The 25,777-nt window shown below is 39.7% G+C and overlaps 1 protein-coding gene and 1 pseudogene across 1 annotated transcript in view; both read left to right on the top strand.

The window, feature by feature from the left end:
• Positions 1–25,777, top strand: part of WWOX (WW domain containing oxidoreductase) — a 983,029-nt gene that overhangs the window by 246,786 nt on the left and 710,466 nt on the right. The window contains exon 6 of the mRNA XM_063110099.1: positions 10,614–10,702. Within this exon, the coding sequence (XP_062966169.1) occupies positions 10,614–10,702 (89 nt within the window). The remainder of the gene's footprint in view (positions 1–10,613; positions 10,703–25,777) is intronic.
• Positions 7,264–7,366, top strand: LOC134389904 (U2 spliceosomal RNA; annotated as a pseudogene).

The following is a 25,777-nucleotide window of genomic DNA, read 5'->3' as shown; positions in this document are numbered from 1 at the left end:
AGAATAGTTCTCCCCATTTCACAGTATAAGATTGTTGCTAAGAAAAGGTTGACTGGACAGAAACTGCATTTTCCAACCTGCATTACATTGAGATAGGACATCTAGGTTTTTACTAATGGTCTTAGAGTGGAAGAGTATGTGACTCCTGGGCTATTCCTCATATGAATTGGATTCCCCATATTCTCTTTCTCCTTCCATACAATGAATGTAAGTTACAATTGGTTCTTAGGGGACAGTAGAGCCACAGGGCAAAAGGAGCTTGCATATCTTACTCACCAAATAGTCAAAAAGCACCTATTGATCAGAGACACCCATGTGTATCTGTGTCATACCAGAAGACATCTAGTGACTATTCTCTGGCATAACTTGAAAGGCAGATCTAGTTCCTACCAAGCCTGATGCTCTAGGGAAAAGCCAGAACATCTGTGTGTGCTGGAGCTCCATGCTACTTTTGCCGAGATATTACGAGAAAGAGATATGCTCTGGGAAGAATTGTTCAATTTGCAAGCAGAAATGAAAGTTGGGACATTATAGAGTTGAAAAACCAATTGACTCTGGAACCCAAACAGCATAAAATAAGCCTGCAACAGTCTTTGAGAGACAATAGCCCATTATGACTTCTGAGTTAATTCAAATAATTCATCCCAGTAAAATATATCAGATTAATTATGCTACTTTTCAACCCAAGCCCATTATTCCAGATAGACTCATGGTAGTTTTTATTGAGTTGGGGGGTGGTATGCATAATGATTTGTTGTCACAAGTTGTGACAACCAGAAATGTCCCCAGACATTGCCAGATGTTCTCTGGGGGGTTGAATGGTCCCTGGTTGAGAACCCCTGGGGTAGATGCTGCTCACATTGGGCTGAGTGTTTGGTTCTCTACATTCCAAGGGCTGTTAGGAAGATCTGTCCTGCCATTTGAGGACCTTTCAGACTTCACCAGTCCCTCATGTAGAATACAAAATCCTCTAAACCAGAGCAGACACATCTTGTTTTTCTTTTTCCATTCAATTTAACCATTACTGACCTGCAACCAGATAATCAACAGGCCCCATATCTCTGTGTTTTGAGCTGTGCATCTCTTTCTGATAGAAGCAAGGACACTGATTTCTTTTTTATCAATGACTTTTCCAAACTAGGGAGTTCCAATGCTTAACAAGTTTCATTAGGAACATAGCTATTAAATATTCAAAAAATATAGACTGTTCCTATTGAGAATATAATTATACAGTAAATTAGCTGATGTCCAGTATATTGCCTTTTAAGCACATCTCTGATGTTTCCAGTACTTACATAAGATATAGGGCATGTTTATTAAGAGTCTTCAACTGTGTATAAAACTAGAGCAGTCAAAAGTAATGGTGTCTGCTGAAGGATTCTTTATCATATGAATTTACCTTTAGTCATCTATTATTTATTTCAGCTATTTTATATGCCATTATAATAAATATTATGACAGAGAAAGCTTTTATGCTTCAACTTATTGTACTACTCTTTACTTGCCTGCAATCCTTCAGGAAAATGTAACCATGCTTTACCTATAGTTAACGTAAATCATCACTTACGTTAGAATGAAAAATTCACTATGAAAAAAGGCTCTTTCTTCAATAGCAAGGCATAAATGTGCAATCATGTTGACTGCCAAACGCCTATGCCATTCACTGTCCTTCCTTAAACTGTTTTTAAGCTACAAAGTGAATACATTGCATACAGGGAAATTGGAAGGTTTGGGAATATTTTCACTCTCTTGTTAGTTTCTGGCAAGATAAGCATTTTTTACCCGGAGTGCAAAATATTGCCAATTACTGTCTAAGCATTTTTAATAGTTTTGCTTTACATGGCACGTAACTCATATACCAAATTAAATAAGCTGTTATCTGGTGCAATTTCTCCTTGAACAGCCTCACAATTACCTATAGATATTGATACAGTTATTTTATAAATTGAGTTCCAGCAACTCAAGGCAAAAATTTTGGCCTGTATATAGTGAAGAAAGAGTTGTCATGATTTTCTTATTAGGGATGTGTGTGTATTTTGGAAAGAGATGTAGTGGGTAGCACTTGTGGGGAGCCCAGGAATGAGGGTTAATGCTTGACAGTTGATTTGAAGCTTAGAAATGACAAACTCAGTCCGTTCCTCATGGCTTTTAAAAAAAATCCGGGGCTTTGTCAGGGATTATTTTTAGTGTGGTTCCCTATTTCAAAATGTATAATATTCTCTAAGAATGTTTTCTTATTAAAAGCAAAGTGTTATACAGACTAGTAAAATACATAGAGCCATGAAGGAGACTCTCAAACTCTTCCCTTTCCTGGGTGTCCTATCAGAAAGAGCGTTTATCAGTGCATACTGTTAATCATTAGACTTTGCCAGGATTGGACAAACTCCCCATCAGGCTTGTTCACGATGCTGATTTGGGTTCAACTGGGAGGTATAAGAGATCGATGCAAGCATCTACCTGCTTGTGCTTTTCTCAGCGAAGGTGTTGCCATTCTTTGCCACCATTAACATCACTTAAATAATACTGGAGGAATTAGCATTATGAACTCCCACACAGGATATTGATGAATTATTAAACCAGTTTAGTTAGACCTCTATTGTAGTTCGGTGAATAATGTCATGTCAATAATATGCTCAGCACGAGTGTCTCTTGCTGTTGTAAATGTGACAACTCCTATTTAAGGTTTTAGAACATAAAATCAGGACTGAGAGTATGTAAAGTGGAAGGGTGAGAGACATCAGCATAATGCAATTAAGGCCCATTGGATTAGAATTTGCAGGATGCCATTAGCAATAAGCTCTGAATGTAGATTATGGCCTTAGTTACATTTTCTCTCTCAGCAATAACACTTCTCTTGTAAATTCTAAGTGTGTAAAATAGACACAAATAAGAATATATAGGTGATGTTAATTTCTTTATAGCTTCTTGGTGTTATATGCTGAAGAATATGATGACAGCAGCGTAGCACAGTGTGGCATTCCCATGACGACACAAGCTTTGGAGTCAGCCACATCTCTGTTAGAAACCTGGATCTGTCTCTTAACTAGCTGTGCAACATTAAATTCTGTCAGCCTCTGTTTTCTTATCTACAAAATGGAAAAATTATATTACTAGAACTTTTTTAGAGGAATCCAGAAATGAACCCTTCCATTAGTGTAAGAGGGTAGGCAAACACCCATCAAATCCACATAGATTGGCCCCTTGAAGCAAGATAACAAAGTAGCTAAGTCTCTGTTACCAGTGTCTTGCCTCTGCAGTTGCATATGGCAAGACCCCCACAGCTAAAAGAGAATTTCCTCTTGGTTTATTGGAGACTGGGCTCCATGCACCCATTCAGCGCATCTGGGTTTCTCTTTCCTTCCACTTCCAACAACTGCACTGATGAGCTACTCTTTTCACCCACTTAGTAATGATGCTTTCAATGCAGCAAGACAAAGTGCTGCTCCCACCTGCTGTGAGATGTGTTGAAAGTGTGTGCTGGGTGTTCTTTTGGTTGAGCTGAGTAGAAAAAGCAAGGCCCATGTGCTACGTGAGAGAATTTTGAAATCACATGATTTCACCCAGCATGTTCCATAACACCCAACAGCTTGGTCCCCAGACCAATTTCTTGCATTCATTATGGGGAGAAATCAGATAGTGGAAAAAACAAATTGATATGTTCCCAGTTAATTCATAGGCAGTTTACAACTAATGATGATTTTAAAGTAATAATTTGTGGTTTTTTAAAATAGGCTCGATCACCAGAATTATTTAGTTGTCTACATACCTATTACCATGAGATATTACATTTTTTGTCTTTTCATTGTTGGTAAGCAGAGTGCAGGTAAGAAATATTTACTCTCTGTTCTAATGAAGGGGGGGAAAGAAAAGAAATGAAGGAGATGGATCTGTGGAAAATGCATTTCCATTTAGAGGCAGTGTGAATGAAAGATGAATGAATGAATTCACGTTTATAAATGTTAACCTTGCAAATTACCTCATTGTTGACCAAGAGCAGGACAGCATGCTGCCTTCTGTATGAGGCAGTTGTGGATATGGTCATTTCCTCTAGTTTTGGCCTCAGCTGCTGTGTGGGTCTCTGAGAGGCATGGAGGGGTCGTGGGTGAGAGGACAGGTAGATTGGATGGGTGTTGTGGAATGTAGAATAGTGATTAAAATCCTGACTTGGTGTCAGTCGTGGCTCTGCCAGTTGTAATCAGTGTAGAGTCATGCAAGAGCTTTTTGAACTCCAGTTTCTCGATCTCTGAAATGGGTGGATGTTAATAACTGCCCTCCTCCCTGCTCAAGGTTGCTGTAGGGATAGACGTGTACTGTGGGGCAGGAACTCACAGTGTTCTGAGATTGCTTCCCTTGCCTGGCGATGACTCATTCAGCCCTATCCATGAAGAGTGAAGTGATCTGGTGCACATGTTGATGATTGCGACGACTGTGATGATAAAACAATAAGTGAACACAATAATGATATACAGTTATAGACTACTTATCGGGTGTCAGGCACTGTTTCAAGTGCTTTACGTACATTCCCTCATTTCTAGGTAAGGCAAGTGCTCTTGTTATTCCCATTTTAGAGAGGAGAAAACTGAAGGGACAAGGAGAAGTAACTTGCCCAGCCGGAAAGTGAGGGAACTGACTCAGACCCAGACAGTCCGGCTTGAGTCCATGGCCTTAGCCCACACATTTGGGGTTTAAAACACGCACTGAGTTTGGGAATTGGGACACCATGGCCTCAGAGGGATTCAGAGAGCCTCTTTCCTTCCTCTCTGGGGTCATGTATCATGATTCACAGAGGAGCTGTGCACACTTTCTGTTAGTTAATTTTATGTAATACACAAGGCAGACTTGCAATTTCTAATATGCATTATTATTGAGAAACAGTGGGCATTATGTTTTAGTGGTTACCTTCAAAATAATAATGATAGGCTGGCTGGTTGGCTCACTTGGGAGAGTGTGGTGCTGACAACACCAAGGTCAAGGATTCAGATCCCTGTAATGGCCAGGACGCAACAAAACAAAATAAAACTAAACTAATAATAATGATAATAGCATTTACTGAGAGCCCATTGTGTATCTAGTCTTTACTCTAACCGTGCAAGGCAAATAGTATTATGCCCATTCTCAAATAAAGCAGCTGAGGCCCGGAGCATTCGAGAAGCTTCCCTGAAGTCATGTTGCCAGCTCTATGGTCATGCTGGGCTATGGCTCCAGGTCAGCCTAGCTCTGGCGTCTCTGCTGAGGATGGCAGGATCTATCTACTTCTCTGTTTAAATACCGCACATTTCCCATATGGTTCCTTTGGTTTCAGGCGGTATCACATCTGAGTCACACTTGGCTAATTTATAGTCATGAAATGATACCAGAGATCACTGTTGCATAACAACAAAAAGCAACCCCTTCAGTTCTGCATTTACAGACTCTAGAATCACTAAGACAGGTTTGAGAACTTAAAGAATTCTTTATCAGAAGTGTCAGTGTACTGTACCACCAGTGAGGGCCCCTGTGTCCCAAGGAAATGAGAGAAGAGTATGTGGGTTACTTAGTTATGTCTTTCTGGCTGAGCCCTGGATGTCAGAAGCAGGTAGGCTTCTGAGCTACTTAGAAATCGTCTGATGCTTCTGTGTGGGATGCCACCTGTGCGGTTCTGTTTTAAAATGATGGGTAGTAGCATCTGTATACATAATTTTATTTTGTCCTCCCCTGTATACATAATTTAAAATAAATTAACATTTCTATTTTGCCTGGGATAAGTTTGTGTACTGCTGGGATTAGAGGAAAGAAAGAGGATGTAGTGAAGGGTAGAGAGGCATTTAATAGCATTCCAAGATTCGATGTTCTCAGTATGAAGTTCTTTCTGTTAAACAAAGGTAGGTATATGTATTAGTGGTAGGAAGATAGAGAGATATACAGAAAGGGAAGGACGGATATATGGAAGACTTACAGTTTATTTTAGAGTGGTGAGATTTTAGATGCATTTTTGAGGAGTCTATGTTCATCTGTTTGTTCTAAATGTTTTTGTAATTAATGTGATTGTAAAGCAGGAAGCGTCCTAAAATAAACTTGGAGAGGTAGACATGGGTGAAGTCATGCACTGTGTGTTAATAGTTAGTGTTCCTACTATGTATTTCCATTTCTCCTCTTAATGGGCACATGGAGGGTTGAGCCTTCCTGAAGCTAGGCATGCCACATGCCTTTCTCTGTCAATGAAATGTGAGCCAAAGTAACATCTGTCTCTGCCGGGTGGAAGCCTTTGAGATCCTGTATGCAACTCTCTGCATTCTCTTCCCCATTCTGTGGAGTCTGGTGTTGTTACAGAGGGTGGAGGCTGCATCTGCCTGGGCACCTGGCTCACCACGATGAGCATGGACCCGCCGAACCTGCGTCGACAAGAAGTGTGGGTGAACGATAATCCTGGGTTGCTTTAGTACATGGAGATGTGGGTGCTGTTCCTTACTGAAGTGCATCCTGATTAACAGAGGCTCATATGAGCCTTGCTCGGGAATTTGGACCACATATAATTGGCCATTTCAAGCTCTAAGAGGTGTTTTTTTTTTTTTTTTTTTGTCTTTTTCGTGACCGGCACTCAGCCAGTGAGTGCACCGGCCATTCCCATATAGGATCCGAACCCGCGGCAGGAGCGTCGCTGCGCTCCCAGCGCCGCACTCTCCCGAGTGCGCCACGGGCTCGGCCCTAAGAGGTGTTTTTGTTGGTTTGTTTTGCCAGGCAGAGAGCAGGCTCTGGCCAAACAAGGCCTGAACTTTCCATGTTCCAGATGGCATGTGCTAATTCTAACACCTCTTAATGAAGTCCTGGGTTCCTTGGTGGTGATGGAACAGTTCTGTCTTGAATGTGGTGATAGTTCCATGAATCTATACACATGATAAAATATCACAGAATTATGGACAAAGATATACCAAACAAAGAAAAGAAAATGAATGTATCCTAAAACTGGTAAAATCCCTTTAATGACTGTGGTCTCGTAAATTGTATTGTGCCAGTGTTAGTTTTCAGGTTTTGATAATGTTCTATACACATTTAAAATGTTGCCAACAGAGAAAGCTGGCTGATGGGTATATGGGCACTCCCTGTACCATTTTGGCCACTTCTTGAGAGTCTATAATTAGTTCCAAATAAAAGTTAACAATGACAAAAATTTTATGAGTTAAACCAAGAAAGTGAATTGTGGTGTTACAGATTCTCTGTCAGACTTGGCAGGAAATCTCACCTTGGTAGATATGGTCTCTTGTCCTCACCTAACAATGAGCAAGCATCGCTTCTCGGCCTTTTGGCTAAGATCATGTGTAGTATCTGTTCTTATCAGTAACAATGAGCAAGCAGTTCACTCCTCAAAAATGGGTTCTGCTTACAGTCTGTCCGCCACGTTCCCATTTAGAGCACACCCCACAACAAATGTTTCTATAAAGCTGCTAAGTTTGTTAGACAATAGGAAGAGCAGCCCCCAACACACACTTAAACACACACACACACTCTAATTCTAAAAGCTACATTTTTCCTCCACTGACTTGCTGTATTACACACAGTTTCTCTACATCTCTCAGGGTTGGTAGCAGAAACAGGAAACTTGATACCTTGGGCAGGAGAATTACCAGAATAATAGTGTGTGGACTTGAATCACTATCCCCCGGAGCCTAGTAACCCACAGCTTGTGGATTAGTCTGTTGAACTACCTGATGGCTTGTGACCCCTTGTTCCCCCTGGATGTGCATGTTCTGATTTTGTTCTTATTGGTAGTGGCAGCTCTGTGCTTTATTTTGAAGTGAAGGGCGAGAATGAAAAGGCAAGCCACCTCTTGGAGGTTACATATGTAAAAGAATGCATGGGCCACTCGGCTGTCATTTTTGTTGGGATATTGCTTTGGGGTCACTACTGGGAATGTTTTCCCTATTTTATGGGGGAAATAGGTCCATGGTTTTTATAATAGGAGAGTACTTCAGAAAGTTCATGGAAAAATAGAACTGAAGGGTAATATGAATCTTTCCATGAAATTGTTGAAGTACCCTCATGTGTAGACTGCACCTCCCTTGGGGTTTCTGTAGGGGGCTTGACTGAGAGGAACGATCTCTTTACCGCTCTCCACAACACGAAGAATATCCCACTTTCCTTTTGTGATACATTCAGATTTCTGTGCGTGGCAGTGAGTGTCATGCTCCGTGTGAAGTGAGGTGGGGACCAGAGGAGGTAGATGACGGTGAAAGTTAAGTGTTTATGGGGCATAAGAATCTCCTGTACCCCAAAAATATGTCTAATCAAAAATAAATAAATAAATATTTTAGGAAGAAAAAAAAAAAAGAATCTTTGTGGGGAATAAAAGTTAGCCATTTACAGATTTTACACTCTGAAGAGAATTTTAACCATCAGACAAATAGACAGAACCTGTGCAGTTTTGCTCCTTATCTGGAGGCCCAGTCTCTCCACACAGGTGTGACCTCACCCAAGTCCTTCGTGTCTCTTGGTGACAGTCTCCCTCTTTACAGGAAGAGGGTGTTGTCCCACCTTACAGTGGAACCTTCAGATCAATTATCCCTGATCTTAGGAAACTCTAACACAACCCATATGTTGACATTTTCCCCTTTTCCTGGATCAGGTTATTGCTTCTCCTCCCCCTTCCAAAATCTGCACATTTAAGCACCTGCCACTGGTATTTAAGACCAGGAATTTAAGTCTATATTGACCCATCATGCCTTTGTCCCTGATATGCCTTCAGAGTTTGGGAAAAGCACTTTATCACTTCATACCATCTTTCTCTAAAAGTGGGCTGTGTTAGTAGACATGACCTGGACCTTCCAGATTCTAATGTCAGTGATCCACGTTAGTGATGCTTGTCAGTGATCTGGGTGATGTGGTCCTCTGGGAAGACCGTTGGATATCAACATCATGCTATGTACCATCATGTACTGTAGCCCACCCAAACCACCATTTATTGCTTAGTGGCATCAGGGCAAGAATCTGGTACAATAAGGTCAAGGGTTCAGATCTCCTGACTGGCCAGCCACCAGAAAGAACCCCACAAAACAAAACAAAAAAAGAGAATTTGGCACAATAGACATCTTATCTTTTTCTAGTTGAATTTATTAAATATCTTTTCTCTTCCAGACAGGATGTTAGGTGGCTAATAGTTATCCTTACAATTTCGAGAGTAGGTAATTAACATTCATATTTTACAAATGAGGAAACTGAGGCTCAGAAATGTTAAATGGTCCAAAGTCAGTGTGCTTTCCAGCTGCTTCTGCCTGGTATTTATCGTTCAAAGCTTAGGAGTTGGGATAGAGCTCAGGACTTAGGTGGCCAAGATAAACTGGCTGTTGATACATTAACCATCTCAGCACAGCTCGTACCCATTCCCGAATAAGACAATTAGGGTGGAGGATGTTCTCAGCAGTGCCATTTGCATCACTCTTCATGCCATTCCAGGTGTCATGTTATTCTCCTTTATCTTACTTAAGTATCACAGTCTAGACTAGAATTCCCAAGTTAACCATGTATTTTATGGGACTCTTCTTATGTGAGTAGGCATGTGGCCCTGGTGTTCCCGACTTTATGTTCTTCAGAGGACCTAGATCTAAGAAGTGATAACATGAAGAGTTTTCAAAAAGTTCATGGAAAGATTGATATTATCTTTTAATTCCATTTTCTGCAAACTTTTAAAAGCATGCTTGTATTCACACTCTGAAGTCCATCCAGACTTAAAAGTTGGGAGTGCCCCATAAATACAAGGCAAATTAGAAAGGTACCCTGAGCTATCCTTCCAGACTTGTGCCTTGAGGCATGTGTCCAGTGGAATGTGATGGCTTCAAATCCTGGACCCTCAAGTCCTTCTGATTTCTTGCAAGGAGGGATCTTGGGCTTTGGAGTCAGACTGACTTGGGGTCAGTCCTTATCCCACTTCTCAGCTCTGTCATCTCTTGAAAGATGCTACATTGTAAAATGGGGAGAATATTGCCTGTCTTTCAGTTGTTGAGGATTAAATGAGATGGTGTGTGTAAATGCCCAGCCCGTGTTAGGCTCTGAATAGACAGTAGCCATTATTAGCATCATTATTATTACTAGTATGTGCCTTACTTATCTATAGAGTTTTCAGGGTTACTAAGCCAGTGTTCTCTATGGGGCACAGGTTGGCCAGAGTCCAGTGGTATAAATGAGGCTTGCCTTGATTTTGTACTTTCTATAAATGAATTGTCTTTAATTTTTGATGTGGGCTTGGTGGAATCATTTCAGAACCTGAATGGCAGCTTTCAAGATTAAAATGTTGTCCTTTGCATGCTTGCCTGAGTCAGGCTTTGTCCTGGTGTTTCCTTTAGCACGCACATTGAAAGGAGATAACATTAGCCTGAAGGCCCTTCGGAGCCTCTTCTCTGTGCTGAGTGAAACACAGCACAACCCCCAGCCTGCAGGTTTAGCAGAGTCCCAGCCTCACATCCTCCCCAACTTGGCAGTAAAAGCCCTGTTCTTCCATTCATCCCAATGATTTATATTCTCTCTGGGCGTCTAATATTAAACAGGGGAATTCCGACATGTTCCATAACACATTTACTGTAACTTGATACTATGAACTAAACGTGCTGTTATTTATCATTTCTTTTTATTTTCTCTCATTCCAGCATAAAGCCAAGGTAGAAGCAATGACCCTGGACCTCGCTCTGCTCCGTAGTGTGCAACATTTTGCTGAAGCGTTCAAGGCCAAGAATGTGTGAGTGTTCCAGTGCAGGGTTATAGATCATAATTTCTTGCTATTGTAATGTCTTTATCAGATGAACACAATTGGGAGAACGCAAGGCCGTTTTGTTGTCCTGGCGTCCAAACAGGAGGCTCATTTATATTGGCCCTGTTAAGGTGTACCATATTTTCTTGACTCTAAGTCACCCCTATTATTAGATGTGTCATCAATCTAGTAACAACTTCCCAGATTAAAAAAAAAAAAAAGCAAAGACACTATTAAAGCACTAGTAAAAGTGGCTAATAAAAGAAGCCAGGCAATTGTAAGATGTGTCCTGATTGTAGACATTTTTGCAGTGCATCTCAAAAGTGAGCAAAAACATACTTTAATTGCATTCAGGAATAAGTAGCCTCAGTTACCCAGTACTGCAGGGGGCTGAGGATCTGTGCGTGAGAGGGATCTGTTGTTTCACAAGGCTCTGATGATTTGACATGGTGTGTGACTTCAAAGACATATACTCACATAGTGAGAAACTTACTCCGTTTTTTCATTCTTTTTCAGTCTTTCAAAATGCCTGAAGGAGAAAGCCTTGGTTAGGAGCTGGCATATTTGGATGCCATCACAACTAACTTTCCTTTCTAACTGGGGTGGGGGAGAGGGGAGGAAGAGGAGACCTCAGACCCCAAATTAACTATGCTGTAATTACAATATTTTGTTTCCAAATGTTTATTTTTACAGTTACCTCATATTTAGGGCGAGCAATACTGGTTTCTCATTTAACATAGTGGTTTCAATTTTATTAATAAATAACTTCATTTCAGTGAGTTGATTCAAACACAAGGATTAAGTTAATAATAGTGCAGGTGGTGCCAAGGATAAGATAATTACACAAGTGGCACTGGAGGCACTGAATCTGGAAAACTCTGATAAATGACACGCTGTCTTTGGGTTGGGCTCTGTTGGGAAGTTTTGCAGTTCTCCAAATAGATGCAGGATGTGAGGGTAGGGATCTTAAACCAGATATTCAAATGGTACTGTGTGGAGCTGACCTCATAATGCTGCTCAGTATCCACTCCTTCTTGTGTCTCCTGTAGTTTTTCAATCTGCTCTTTTAGACTATTTTTTAAAAGTTTGCTTTCTGAGGCTCTTTCTGGAGAGAGCAAGTGGTTGGAGTCCTTGAGGTCTGTATACTGAGTTGGAGTCTTTAGTGAGACTTGCATGATGCCCCACGTGCAGGTCCTGCCCTCGCCTGTGCTCACTCAAAGCAGCAGTTAGATAACATTCCCCAGCCAGGCAGCAGATCTGAGTGAGCCCTACTGTGTGCCCTTTGCAGTGCTTGGCAATGGGGAATTGCTAGCTGCTATCTCTTGCCAGAGCTGTCAGAGAACCTCAAGTCAGGACGTATCAGTAGCTTTCAGGACATATGTTCATTTATTTTTGCATCATTCATGTCTCTATTTGTTCATTCACTTAATACACGTGTAATGAGTGCCTCCAAAGCCACACACATTCTTCTAGGCTCTGGGAACAGAATGGTGGCCATTAGAAGCCAAGTTAACCTCAAACAAGCCATAATCCCAGTTGTCAGCAAGTAGTGTTTTATTACTAATGGCTGACTCCTTAACCTAGCATGTCTGTGGTTGCTTGGGAGGGAATAGAACCAGCAGCAACACCAGCAGAGGTAGCAGCTCAGTTACTGAGGGCTTGTTATAGGCCGCACGCTGAGACTATTTTGCATTCCTGTGGGGTAGATGCTATTATTATTTCCATTATACAGATGAGGAAAATAAGGCTAGAGAGGATCAGTAATTTATATAAAAGTACATGGTAAGTAGAGGGGCTGAGTTAGCCACTCTAGGGCTTCACTTAACCACAATGCTGCACTATTTTTCATTTTAAAAATTCTAAATGTGATGGAAACTGAGACTCAGAAAGTGAGTGACTTTCACAGGGTCATTTAGCAGGTGGGTGGCAGATAGACTTTCAGTCCAGTTCTGACTTTCAAAAGAGTTCTGCTCTTTTCCTGATACCATGTGAGATCTTAGATTCACTAACTCTGAAGCTTCCTGCAATGCCTGTGTCTGACTGCACCGGAAGTGAGCAGCTTTGCCCAAGAGAACCACCTCTCATGTAACAGGATCACTGTCCACGTCTTCCTGGGACCATTCGTTTTTAACCATTAAGTAGTTCGGAAATCATCATCAAATTCAAGTGCCTTTTGTGATCACTACGCTCACACTCTTGGAGGAAGCTATCTCCCATTTTGCCCTAATCCTAGATTTTAGCAAATGACTGAATTTTTGTACTTCTAGGTTCAGAAACAAGGGTGATTTTCCTTTTAGAACACTCTGTAACACAAACTTCTTTGTATCTGTCTCTGGAGAGTACAGGATTTTACATGGCTTAGAGAAATACTGTAGTGGCTAAAATATGCATAAAAAAGCGAGTGATTTTACTTTTGAAATACTGCCAAAGTGAAGTCTCTCATGGATAGGCAGATGACAGTTTAGTACTTACAGATCTTTAGATTCTGAGAACTGTCAGAAGTGAATTTAAGTGCTGGTGACTGGGCTGCCAAAAAAACATGTGTAGCTCTGTTCTTATCATCACCTCCCATCTTTAGACATTAAAATTTCCTTGTGTGTAAAACATAATGACAAATAAAAGAAAAGCTGCCAGGTCAGAACCAATCTGTTCTTGTGCTATTGTACTGAGGAAAGGAAAAAAAATCTTAAATTTAAATTCCATGTGGATGTCCCCATGCAATATACCATTTCAAAGCCTGTATACAAGCAAGCCAGAGTGTCATCACCCTCCATTTCCCTGTGCGTGTTCCCAGGTCATGTGTGTGTCCCTGCACTGGGACAGGCAGCATATTATCATGAAGTCTTAGACTGGAAAAGGTAGAAACAGATGCTAAAAATGCAAACACTGTGCAGAATGCAGCTCATTGTACTGTGGGACCACCTTCCATCCGCCTTCTACAGGAGATGTAGTTCCAGCCTCTTCAGGGAGATCATCTGTTTTTGGAAGGTGGGGGATGGGAGACTAGGGAGAGGAATCTATTTTAGAATGAGCACTGCTAATAATAATTGTATTAACAATAGATGCTAGCCAACTTTTTATTTACTCTGTGCAGGGCAATGTGAAACACTTATATATGTATTCTCTCTTTAATTTCTTACAATAACCCTAGACGTTAGCCATTATTATTTCCGTTTTACAAGTAATAAAGTTGATGGACAGAGAGGTTTAGTGACTTTCCTAAGTTTAGCAAGTGATGGATCCAGAATCTGAACCCAAATCTGTGTTGGTTATGTATTGTTGAGTGACAAATTACCCCCAAATTTCATTGCTTAATACAATTTAAAATAATATATGTTTCTATTCCCTCTCCCTCCCCGCCCCCCATCCCTCCTTCCTTCCTTTCTCTTTCTCTTGTAGTTTATTTAAATGAGGATTCAAATAAGCTCAATGCATTTTAATCTACAGGTTTCCTCTTAAATTTTTTTCCTTAACATTTTTTTAAATGTAACATATTTGTTTAAGGGACCAGGTTGTCCTTAAGAGATTTCTGTAGTCTATATTTTGATTACTGCATCCCTGTGGTGTCACTTAACATATGCTTTTGTCTCCTACCTTCCCTGTGAGAGAGTGGCTGACTCTGAAGGCTTGATCAACTTCAGGTTTAATTTTCTGGTAAGAATACTTCATAGGTGGTGGTGTAGTCTTCCATCAGGAGGTCGCATATACCTTGTTGCCAAAGCCAGTTTTCTCAAGGCTCAGCAGGTCCTGACCAGCTCCCTCCTCTGTCCATTTTCTGTTTCTTTGCCCACTTTCATTTTCATTCATTTATTCTGTTCTTCATCTCTCACTCTTCAGGGTGGTCAGCCCAGAAAGCCTCAGCCTGCTTCCAGATAGTTCTCCCCAGAATTAGCAGTGGTGGTGGTCGGCCAGTGTGTCTCAGGTCAAATTATTCTGGGAATTACTGGAAAGTTCCAAACCAAAGCCTGTGGTAAGTCCCAACCAAACTGAGTTTTGAAGGATAGTTTTGTTTAAACTGCAGTCCTGGAGAAGAGCCAGATTCCACACTCCCTGCAGGCGGAGGCGTCTTTTGGAGTAAAAAGAGCTCGGACCTTTTCTAATCATTCAGGCCAAATACTGGAGTTTTCTGTAATAGACTGGAAAATAACAGTATGTTGTTTGTGATGCTTTTGCACATTTTCATCCTCAGTTTACTGTAGCTGCTTAGTTTACTGGAAAATGCACATTTTGAACAGGGGCCTACAATAGTGCAACAGCTCCTAGTATGGTGCTCCATAGTATTTTTTCTTCTTCAAAAAATGTTTTACAGTTTGAGTTCCATATATCCTTGACAAGACAGACATCTGGATTCTAATCCTGGAATTCAAAAAGTTGGTGATCGCACATAATATAGGATGTTCATTGCTTGGATTCCAGTTACCAGTTAACTCTTGTAACATTGACCAAGGGTTTCGATTCTTCCTGGAAATTAATTGAAATTGATAGGATATTCATATTAAAATAATTATGCAATTCTAAAGGTTTTTAGAACTTCAGTTTTGATCAGAAATTTCTATTTCTCTTTGCAACTTTGTCTTGAGTATAATTTAAAGAAATTAGGCTTCGTTTCACTTAGAAGATAATATAGAATGGTAGTGTTTAAAGGAATGGTTAAAATAACGGTTTTCTTTCCTTTCTTTACTTTGTAGACATTTGAGGAGAAAAATCTTTTAACAAAGTTATTTATTTTCGCTCTCTTCTAAATTACTTTCAGAATTCGACATCTACTAATCCCAGATATAATATTCTTGGATTCGTATTTCAGATTTTGCTGTCTTGAATCCTTCTATGGAAGTGGGTGGGCTATAAATTATAAATAAATTCCAAATTTAGAGGGATAAATTACCCTGAAGACCAATGTGTAAATTACAGATTAATCCTTCTTTTTCTCCCCAGCTCAATTTTAAGAATAATGTTCTGGCCAACATATCTGCATTACTCTTTGCTCAACATGAGAAATCCATTTTTGGTATGCCTAACAGAGGATCATGTTGCTTCACTTTTTTACACAGTATGAAAACTAAATGAAAAGAAAAACAGAGAGGCAGATTTTAGCTGTAATGAATGCTCTAAATCTAGATCTTAATTGTGATTTTTTTAGGAAATCTTTAAAAAGTCTACAAGTTAATTTTTCCCTTCCCATATATTTTCCATCTTCAGGCATCAAAAAATCATATTGTAAAATGTTTAGTATATCTAAAAACATCAGGGAAGAACACTTCTCTCATAAGTAAATTTTTTGCCTTCTGAAATTTAACTCCTTGGGCTTCGTATCTTTTTATATAATTCTTTAAAAAAATATTTTAAAAATACATTATTATAAAATAATCTATTATTATAAAATAGATGATTTAATAAATTATCCCTTATCAAACAAAGTACTAACTCAAAGCAGTACGGTGTCGTGCAGGGGTTTGTAAACTTTTCTGTAATGGGCCAGAGAGTAAATATTTTAGACTTTTCAGGCTATAAGATCTCTATCACGGCTACTGAACTCCTGCCATCATAGCATGAAAACAGCCATGGACAACATGTAAATAGACGAGCAAGGCTATGTTCCAATGAAACTTTATTTATGAAAAAGGCAATGGGGCAGGTTTTCCAGGGACCATAGTATGCTGATCCCTGGGCAACATCCCATAGCCCTGGTATAGTAAAAAGAACACAGGTTTTGATGATCTTCAAAAACATACACTTGGTGGAGAAGGATCATTATTAAATTAGTTAGGGGCCACTTTGCAATTAATTTCCAGCTCTACCACTTACTAGCTGTGTGGCCTTGAGCAAACTGCTTGGCATCTCTGGGCCTCACTTTCCAGAACAGTGTAAAATGGATTATCACTTACCCTTTGTGGGATTGTTAAGGAGAATAGCTGTAATGCATAAAATAACCAGATAGTCTCGCTGCATCATGCCTGTGACTATTGTTAATATGCATTTGTTTCTTATCTTTACCCTAAAATGATCTGAGAGGTTTTTAAGATACAGTATGATAAAATAGAAATAAGAACACTACTTTAAACAGGGAAAGGGAATAAATGTGGACTAGTAAGATGTGTTTAGAGAGGAAGTGTGGATCTTGTCAGGGTTTTCACTATTATTAAAAATTGGGCCCAAAAGTGAACTTTGAGATTACTGGTAACCAAGAGAAGAGGGGAAATGAGCTTCCCATTGCCTGCAAGCTATAAACATGACAAGAGTCAGGCAGAAATGATTGTTGCAGTAGTGACGCTCCACTGCAGATCACAGAACACTTACTACTCTATTGAATATTTGTTTTCCTGCTCTTTGTTATTCTTTATTTACGCTAATGCAAAGCCATGGACCTGAGGGATGACTCACAGTTCTCCTTCACAGCAAATTCCTAGATTCCATGTTCTTTGGCATTGCTATGTCTATTTCTCTTGGCTTTAGGCATCTTTTTCAGATGATTAGAGTTGCCTTTAGAGAAACCTACTTTGGTTAAGTGAGTTACAGGGGAATAAACTACAAATACTACAAATCCTTTTATATTCTGGGATACTAAAATACTCCATATGCCTTCTTCTCCCCTGCTTAAAAAATTTATATTTTCTCACCTCATTATTTATTTAGCACTTATAAAAGTGCCAGAAACTGGGCACATCTCCCTTCTCCAGTGCCTTATCTCTTTCTCTTATAGTAGTTGTGATGTTTAAGAATTTTTGGATAACTTTGTATGATGACGATCTTCAAAAACATATCCTTGGTGGAGAATAATCGTTATTAAATTAATTAGGGATCACTTTGCAATTAAATTTGCCAGAAAAAAAATTCAGTGAGCCCTTTTGCCATCATTAAAAGTCATCACTGTTAAGGAATAAATGAAATGTGTTTGAATTAACTACAACAATGTTCACAAAATAAACGTTTTTGATTTCCCAACAGAATTCTAGGTTCAGCCGTCACTATCGTGTTCATGAAATCAAAGTGATGCACTTTAATTGAAGGTGCAAAAAATCTTCCCTTCCAGGAAGAGTTAAAACCAAGCTTCAGAGGATAGGTACAATCACTTTGTGGGTACCATTTTCCACTCCTCACCCATCCCACCATTACATGTATAGGCTGATGTTATGTCTTTAGCTCTAGCAAATAATGTTAATTTTGTTGTTGGTGTTAAACAATGATCACTCAAAGCCTTGGACTAGAAAGGGGTCAGCAAAGTTTCTCTGTAAAGAAACAGATAGTAAACATATTCTCTGTGGGAAGCATTCAACCATTGTTGAGTGCATTGTTGAGCGAGACCAGGGTAGCACAAAAGTAGCCACAGACAACATATATTTGACTGGGTGTGGCTGTGTTCCAATAAGACTTTACGAAAACAGGGAGTGGGTTGGATTTGCAATTTGGCCTGGGGGTTGTGGTTTGCTACCCCCTGGACTACAGCACCCTGTCCCTTGAAATGTAACTCATTCTAAGAGCATCATATCTCATCATGAGAAATAAATGCTATTTTTCTTGGAAAATGGATTATGTTAGGTCTGGTCAAGATAAATAAGTATATATAACCAACGTAGTGTGCATGGTTAATTTCGATTCTCTGCAGGAAATACCCCATGATACTTAAAGGCTGAGGGAAGAGATAAAGAGTTTGAGTAGAACAGTGTGCTGTGATGAGTTTTGGAAATATCACCATAAGGGAAAGCAGGTCAACTAAGACAACTAAGTGTTGTTTAAATAATGGAAACACCAAAGCCCTAATTGGAGCTTTGAACTATATAATGATAATGATGATAATAATTGCTAATATTTATCAGCTATTTATCATGTGCCATGCACGGCTAAGTGCTTATATGCCATCCCATTTTATCCTTACAAGGAATCAGAGGGTAGGTCAAAAATGGTAGAAGAATGGCAGTATCTTAAGGTGCAGTCTAATACAATGGTTATCCACATTTTACAGAGCAAGAAATTGTGGCTTAAAGAGATTAAGGACCCCAAGATTATGCTGGATAGTAGGCTGTAGGGCTAGAACTTAGTCCAAAATCTGCTCTACCACTGAGCTCAGTTTAGACGGGAGTTTGAACAACCAGAAAGATCTGTCTCATTTGGGAAATACATCATGTAGAACACTCTGCTTCTGAAGTAGATTTGTCCCATTAACAGGATGGATGACAACCACAGGGACAATTATTAAGGTCACGTCAAGGTTGGGGAAGATGCTTCTTCCAGCCAGCTTTCTATCACCAAAAGGGAATTGTTTACTGAAATATATGTAAAGGAAGTGAAACAGACTCAATAGAAGAGAAGCTCATCCCCTCAATTAAGACTGTTATCCACCAAAGACACAGACTCTTCATGGATCCAATTTAAGCAGAAATGGCAGTTATTTACTGTCATTTGCAGTTGTCTTTTACTCCAGATGTTAGTGTTCATTTCCCATAGTTCTTACTTATCTTCAAAATGATGCTTATCAGGTAGACACAAGAAGACCAAAGGGTTGTTTTGCTATTTACACCTCCGAACTGCCAGAATGATTGCTCTCAAGTACAAACCCAGTCCTGACACTGTTCTGTTTGGTGATGTCCTGCTGCCTGAACTGAAAAGGCTACATGTGCTTGTGTGGCTCACCCAGGCCCCTGAGACCCAGCCTCTTCTCCCTGTCATTTGTGGCCATGTCTTCCCCACCCCGTGCCTTTATATTCCACCACTTACAGAGACATTGACAGGTCTGGATCCTGGCTGGGCCATTGCTTGTGCCACTCCCCTCCTGCCTATCCATCACCTGTTCACTGGGTGACTTTGTGCCACATCCTCTCCAGACCCTCCCTTGTTCCCTCCCCTTCCCTTGCACCACAGTTGAATTGATGAGTCACTTCTTGGAGCATTAACATGCGCAATTGTCGTACTTGGAATACTTTGGATAAATACTTTGTACAAATACATCATACTTGAAATGCTTTTTTCTGTATTGGTTTTTCTTTGTTAGACTGAGCCCAGAGGAGCAGAAACCTTGGCTAATTCATCCTGGCCTTAGCTCTGAGTCTTTGTTCTACAACTTACAAAGATGGTGACCATGGCAAATTACTCAATCTTTCCGATCCTCAGTTTTTTTTTATCAGTAAAAATAGGAGATGGTGGTGATACCATTCTGGGGTTGTTGAGAGGATTTAAGAACAGAATGTTTATAAAACATAGTGCCTGATAACCTAATGGGCACTTACTAAGTTTAAGCTGTGTCAATGTCATTATAATCGTCATCATCTTTTGCAGTGATTACATTTACTGTATTACAGTAAGCTCAAGGAAAGGGGAGGATGCATGGATGGATGGATGGATGGGAGGAAGGAAAGAAGGAGTGAAGGGAAGGAGAGAAAGACAAAAGTGGAAACACATAGTTCCATTTGGTAAACTGAACCTTACTTTTAAGGTGGCAGTTCTCTGCCATTCGGTTTTTGAATTGGTAGCTTCTTGGGCAGTATGGAGGTTATATGTATATAGATCTTGGGAAACAACTTTTAAAGTAATCACATTCAGGCAAGTAACATAAAGGTTCCATGCTAGGAATCTATGAAAACATTTGTCTGTTAAGAGTCAGGGCTTCCCTGGTGTGGCCATGGACCATGTGACCAAACCAGCCTGGCATTACTTGGAGTGGACAGGGACTGCCACCTCTGAGCCCAGTCTATCAAGCCTGTTCTTTGACCCACCCTGAGACCACCCACACAGCTGTCAATGCAGCGAGTCCATGGTGTTAGGGTTAACATTTGGTTACTCTCAGAGAGCTCTTGATTTATATAAGACTTGGAAAAAGCATTTCAGTTTCTGTGGTTTGGAATTATGTTCCCAACTTGGCTCATGAATCCATCTTGGTTTTTCTCCTTGTACCATCCTAACCACCCCCATTGTCATGTTGGAATTCTAGGTTTATGTAATTGACATGTTGAGAAGTTGTGCTTAAACCACACTGAAATCACATCTTAATAACATGGGAGCCATCATTTTCCCCCAGTAAATTGTTGAGAAGCTAATCCTTGTCAGCCTAAAAACTTGAATATACATTTGAAATAAATCGGCGGCACTACACTGTGGCAGCCTGCTGAAACTCCCCAAGGAAGATTATATTTTTAGTTGAACTACTTGTCACTGCACTGTGTTTTTAAAATTGTCAGTTCTTTCTTCATTTGGGAAGAATCTCTTGGATACTTTGTCATTCAGAAAAAACATAAGTTGATCCTCTCAATTAGCAGCAGAGCTCCTCAGTTTGCCCTTTAAGCTTAAACTGCTGCAGTAATTCAGTTGCTGACTCCTAATCAAAAAGATATTTGAGCTGACATTATGCAATAATTGATAGCTGAAAACAGATAGGAGAAAAAGGTCTCTGGTTGTTTTAGAAATACAAGTAATGGGTAAATTGACAAATTATATAGCTTTGGGAAATGTATTTTAGTGAAATAACCTATAGCCTAAAAGGAGAGCAGTGCCTCGATTTCCCACATCAGATATGTAAACATTCAAGAGACTGTCCTAGTGGTTCTGCCACTTGGCTGTGTGCGGAATCATCTGGGAATGGTTAAAAAACACTGATGCCTGGCTGCTATTCACAGACATTTCTGATTTAATTGTTCTGGGGTATGAATGGATGGATGGATGAATGGTTGGATAGAAAGAAGGAAGGAAGGAAGGGAGGAAGGAGGGAAGGGATTTTTCTGGCATGTGCACTGGTCATTTGGACTTTTAAAAGCTTCCCAGGCATTTCTCATGTGCAGCAGAGTTTGGAATCTGCTGCCGTACAGGCAACTGAGAACACACAGCACCCAACCAAGTCTCATGTCCTGGTTATTCTTTGCCCACCTGGAGTTCAGGAGGGATAACAAATTCACTTTTTCTGCTCTCCTCTTCTCCCCCGATATAGCTAAGAGTGCAGACAAAGGTCTCAAAAAGCCCACCATTATTTAGTGTGGTGTGCTGGGCTTTGAAGTCCGACCAGCTCAGGTTCAAGTCCTGTCTGGACAACTGGCAGTTCTGGGTAAATTCCGTCACTTCTCTGAACCTCAGTTTCTTTGTCTGTGAAATGGAGTGTAATGGTGGGTCAGAGCAGCGTGCTGAGGATGAGAAGACATAGTGTTTATATGTCAGGGGTATACTAGTGCTTGGAGGAGAGTGGATCCGAGGTCAAAGGCAGTTACCCCTTGCTCACAGCCCAGTGCAGTAAGCTCAAGGGGAGGTGAACAGCTCCCCCCATGCCCCGATGCCGACAGGGAGAGGCTCTGAGAGTTCACAATAAGGAAGCAATGGTGGAGGGAGGGTGAGGATATTTGCCCAGGGTGGTCCCTTTATGATAGAGTTCCAATGCCAATGCCAGGATTTGCCGTTATAAATTAGTGAAGCAACCTCCCCATCCTCCTTCCCTCCCCCCCACATTTGGACTTCTCAAGTCCTCAAGTCCTATATTGTATTTTCTGTGTTTCATGTAACTGTTCAGAAAATGTGGTGCTGAGACCAGACCTCTGGGCAGCTGATTTTAGTTTCCCTTCCTGGTCATTCTCTGGGAAGGTCATTCCACACAGAGTATATGATGATAACTTCTTTGAAACATACAACTCTTTTTTTTTTTTTTTTCTGATTTTAAAAGTGCTGCATAACTCTTATGAAAAAAATTTGAAATTATAGACAAACACACAGAATAAAGCACCATCACTCCACCTTCCTAGGCAATCCATGTTCACAGTTTGAACTGTATATTTCCATTTTTTCTCTGTAGTCATAGACTCTTACAAAGAAAAAAAAAATAGATCATGTTACCTGTATTCTTTTTATTAAAAAATCTTATTGAGATATAATTCACATGCCATCAAATTTACTGTTTTAAGCATATAATCCAGTGGTTTTTAGTATATTCACAAGGTTGTGCAAGCATCACCGCTTTCGAATTCCAGAACATTTTTATCACCCCAAAAAGGAACTCCTTACCCATTATAGTCCCTCTTCACCCAAACACCTCCCTAGCAATCGCTAATTTACATTTTGTCTCTCTGGATTTGTGTTTTTTGTGTCTGACTTCTTTCCCTTAACATAATGTTTTCAAGATTTATCCCATGTTTGACAGTTATCAGTACTTCATTCTTTTTCATTGCCAAATAATATTCCATTATATGGATATTCCACATTTTCTTTTTCCATTCATTAGTTGATAAACATTTTGGCTTTTTGTACTTTCTGGCTACTATGCATAATGCTGCTGTGGACATTCACGTACAGTTTTTTGGGTGAACTCATGCTGTCATTTCTCCTGGGTATGTACGTACTAGTGGAGTTACTGGATCACGTGGTAACTTTATGGTTAGCTTTTTGAGGAATTGCCAAATTCTTTCCCACAGCTGCTGTACCATTTTATAACCCCACCAACAATGTGTGAGGGTTCCAGTTCCTTCACATCCTCACCAACACTTGTTACTCTTTTTTTCAAAATTAAAGTTACCCTTTTTTGTTACAGCCATCCTAGTGGGTGTGAATTGGTTATGTTACATATAATCTTTTATAACCTATTTTTCTTCATACTTTGTATGTCATAGGCATTTTTACATGCTACTAAATATGTTTCTCTAATTTGAACTTCAAGAACTTTACAATAATCTGTGGCATATAGGTAAAATTATTTGATCTTACATTGTTGGATGCTAGGTTGCTTTTTCTTTTGTTTTTTCTTTTTCTTCCTTTTTTTTTTTTTGCTACTGTAAGTACTATCATGATGTCCTACACATGTGTCTTTTTGGATCTCTTATTTTCTTAGCATAAATTCCTAAAGGGGGAGTTTTCTGAGCCAAAGCATATGAACATCTTTCACTACTGCTACTCTATAAAACTAAATTACCCATCAGAAAATTTATGGGTGACTTTTTGTTTCCTTCATCAAACACTAGGCAATATGGTTTTATTTTTAATTCTTTGCTATTGAGATCTGAAATATTATTTTTAAAACTTGCGTTTAGTTTATTACTGTCAAATGTTTATTATGAATGCAGGGTTTCTGATTATTATCACTGAAGTTCTTTTTTCAGATGCTTGTTCATGTCATCTGAGCCCATCACTGCCATGGAGAGGAGAAACTGCTTCCTGGTAGGGCAAAAGGAGAACCCTTAGGATTTCCTCCACTGGTGAAGAGGGTGTGGGGGGGCCTCAGTGGAGCTGAGTAGCGAGCGAGTACTAGAAAGAGCACTGGACTGGAGAATCAGGGTGGACCGGCTGTTGTCTACTACTGCTACTTATCATTGATTCCTAGGTCATCCTTTGTCCTAGATGGCCGTGCTCTGGTTTCTTCCTTGGCTCTGTTCAATACGAGAAGCACAGCTCCTGAATGTGACTCTGCTCATTTTTCAGGAACAACTTCTGCTTGGCCACATATTGCAGGACCCTTTTTTTTCCCTGCTCCAGCCTTAATAGAATGCCACCCTGTTAGAGGAAGACTTCAGATGTATCTTATACGAGAACTAGGTATGACCAAAATCTAGTTCCAAGGTAGATTTTGATCCCAGGCTACTCACCCTGTTTGAACCTCAGGGGTCCTGGACCAAGCAGATCTTTCTTCCTTCTTTCCCATCTAATGAGCAGGTATTCCAAGCTTTGAGGAGCTGTGCATCAGATTCATTTCTGTTTTATTTTCTGCTGCTTCTCAGCTATACCATTGGAAGAGTAGGTTTGCTGCTTGGGACCTGCACAGTCAGGCAGCTGGTTGTAACGTCTCATCCTGCCTTTCATGTCGTGTGTACCTTCTTGCAGTGATTTTTGCTGTGATCACACTGATCTGATTTCATTTTGTTTTAAAAAAGCTTACCTGCCTTTAAGATTTTTTTAGGCAGTAGTTGGTATTATGTATAAATGATGTTATTTTACACAAGTTTAATGACTATAAAAATGATACATGCCCATTGTAGAGTATTTGCAAAAATATGGAAAAGCATAAATACAAAATGAAAATCACCCATTATCCTGCCTCTCCATTAATGTGTCATTTTTTCTTTAATTTCTTTATTATAGAGGTTTTCAAACACACAAAAGAGAGAAAAAAGGTCAAATGGACTTCCCATACCCTTTGCGCAGCTTCTGTAATTATCAACATATGGTCAATTTTATTCAATCTGTAGCCTCTCTCTTGCTAGATTATTTTAAAGCAGATCTAAGACATCATAAATTTTTATTCATGAATACACCGTTACCCCTCAATTAACACCACTGTTCATATTTCTGAATATCACCTTGTATTTTTTCTTTTAATAGAATGATAGGCATTCTATAGCAAGGATGTTAAATATATGCATGTATAAGTATATATTTTAAATGTTTTTCAAAAGTATTTGTTTCTCTTACTACTTTCTTTTCCCCTAGGTTTTCCATAATCATTTAGTGAAGATAGTAAATTGGCAAAAATCATATCATAAGATTGTACAAAATACCATGAATAGTATTTTAAAGAAAAAAATTTAAAATTTTTAAACTAACATTTTAAAAAATGACTAAGATTCAGATGTGGAGAAATTCACCTTGACATGGGAAAATTTTAATAATCACCTGAAATAATGTCATGAACTAAAAACCGTGTAGCTTTTTGTAGCCAATCAATTATTGGGAGAAAAAGAAAAAGCCACCTTATTTTTGCTGACCTCACTGTATGTTGCCTGACTTGGTTTCCTGTAATACTGGAAACAGAGCTACAGGGTGGACAGGTGTAGAGAGCTGTTAGCCAACCCTGCCCTAGGGGGAGGGGAAGGAGACCAGCTGGAGGCTACTTATTCTGAGAGTGTTGGGATCAGGATAGATTTCTCAAAGTTCAGGGACTTTTTTTTTTTTTTTTCCCCAAAATTGAGATATAATTTACATACTGTAACATTCACCCTTTGAAAGCATACAATTTAGTGATTTTTACTACAGGCACGAAGTTGTACAACCATCACCACTATTGAATTCCAGAACATTTTCACCACCCTGAAAAGAAACCCCAGAGTGATTAGCAGTCATTCCCTATCTACCCTTCTTCCAGCCCTAGGCAAGCACTAATGTACTTTCTGT

Source organism: Cynocephalus volans, chromosome 10, assembly GCF_027409185.1.
Source record: "Cynocephalus volans isolate mCynVol1 chromosome 10, mCynVol1.pri, whole genome shotgun sequence".
Taxonomy (NCBI): Eukaryota; Metazoa; Chordata; class Mammalia; order Dermoptera; family Cynocephalidae; genus Cynocephalus; species Cynocephalus volans.
Note: the sequence above shows the minus strand (reverse complement) of the source record. Positions and strands in the feature narration are given on the sequence as shown.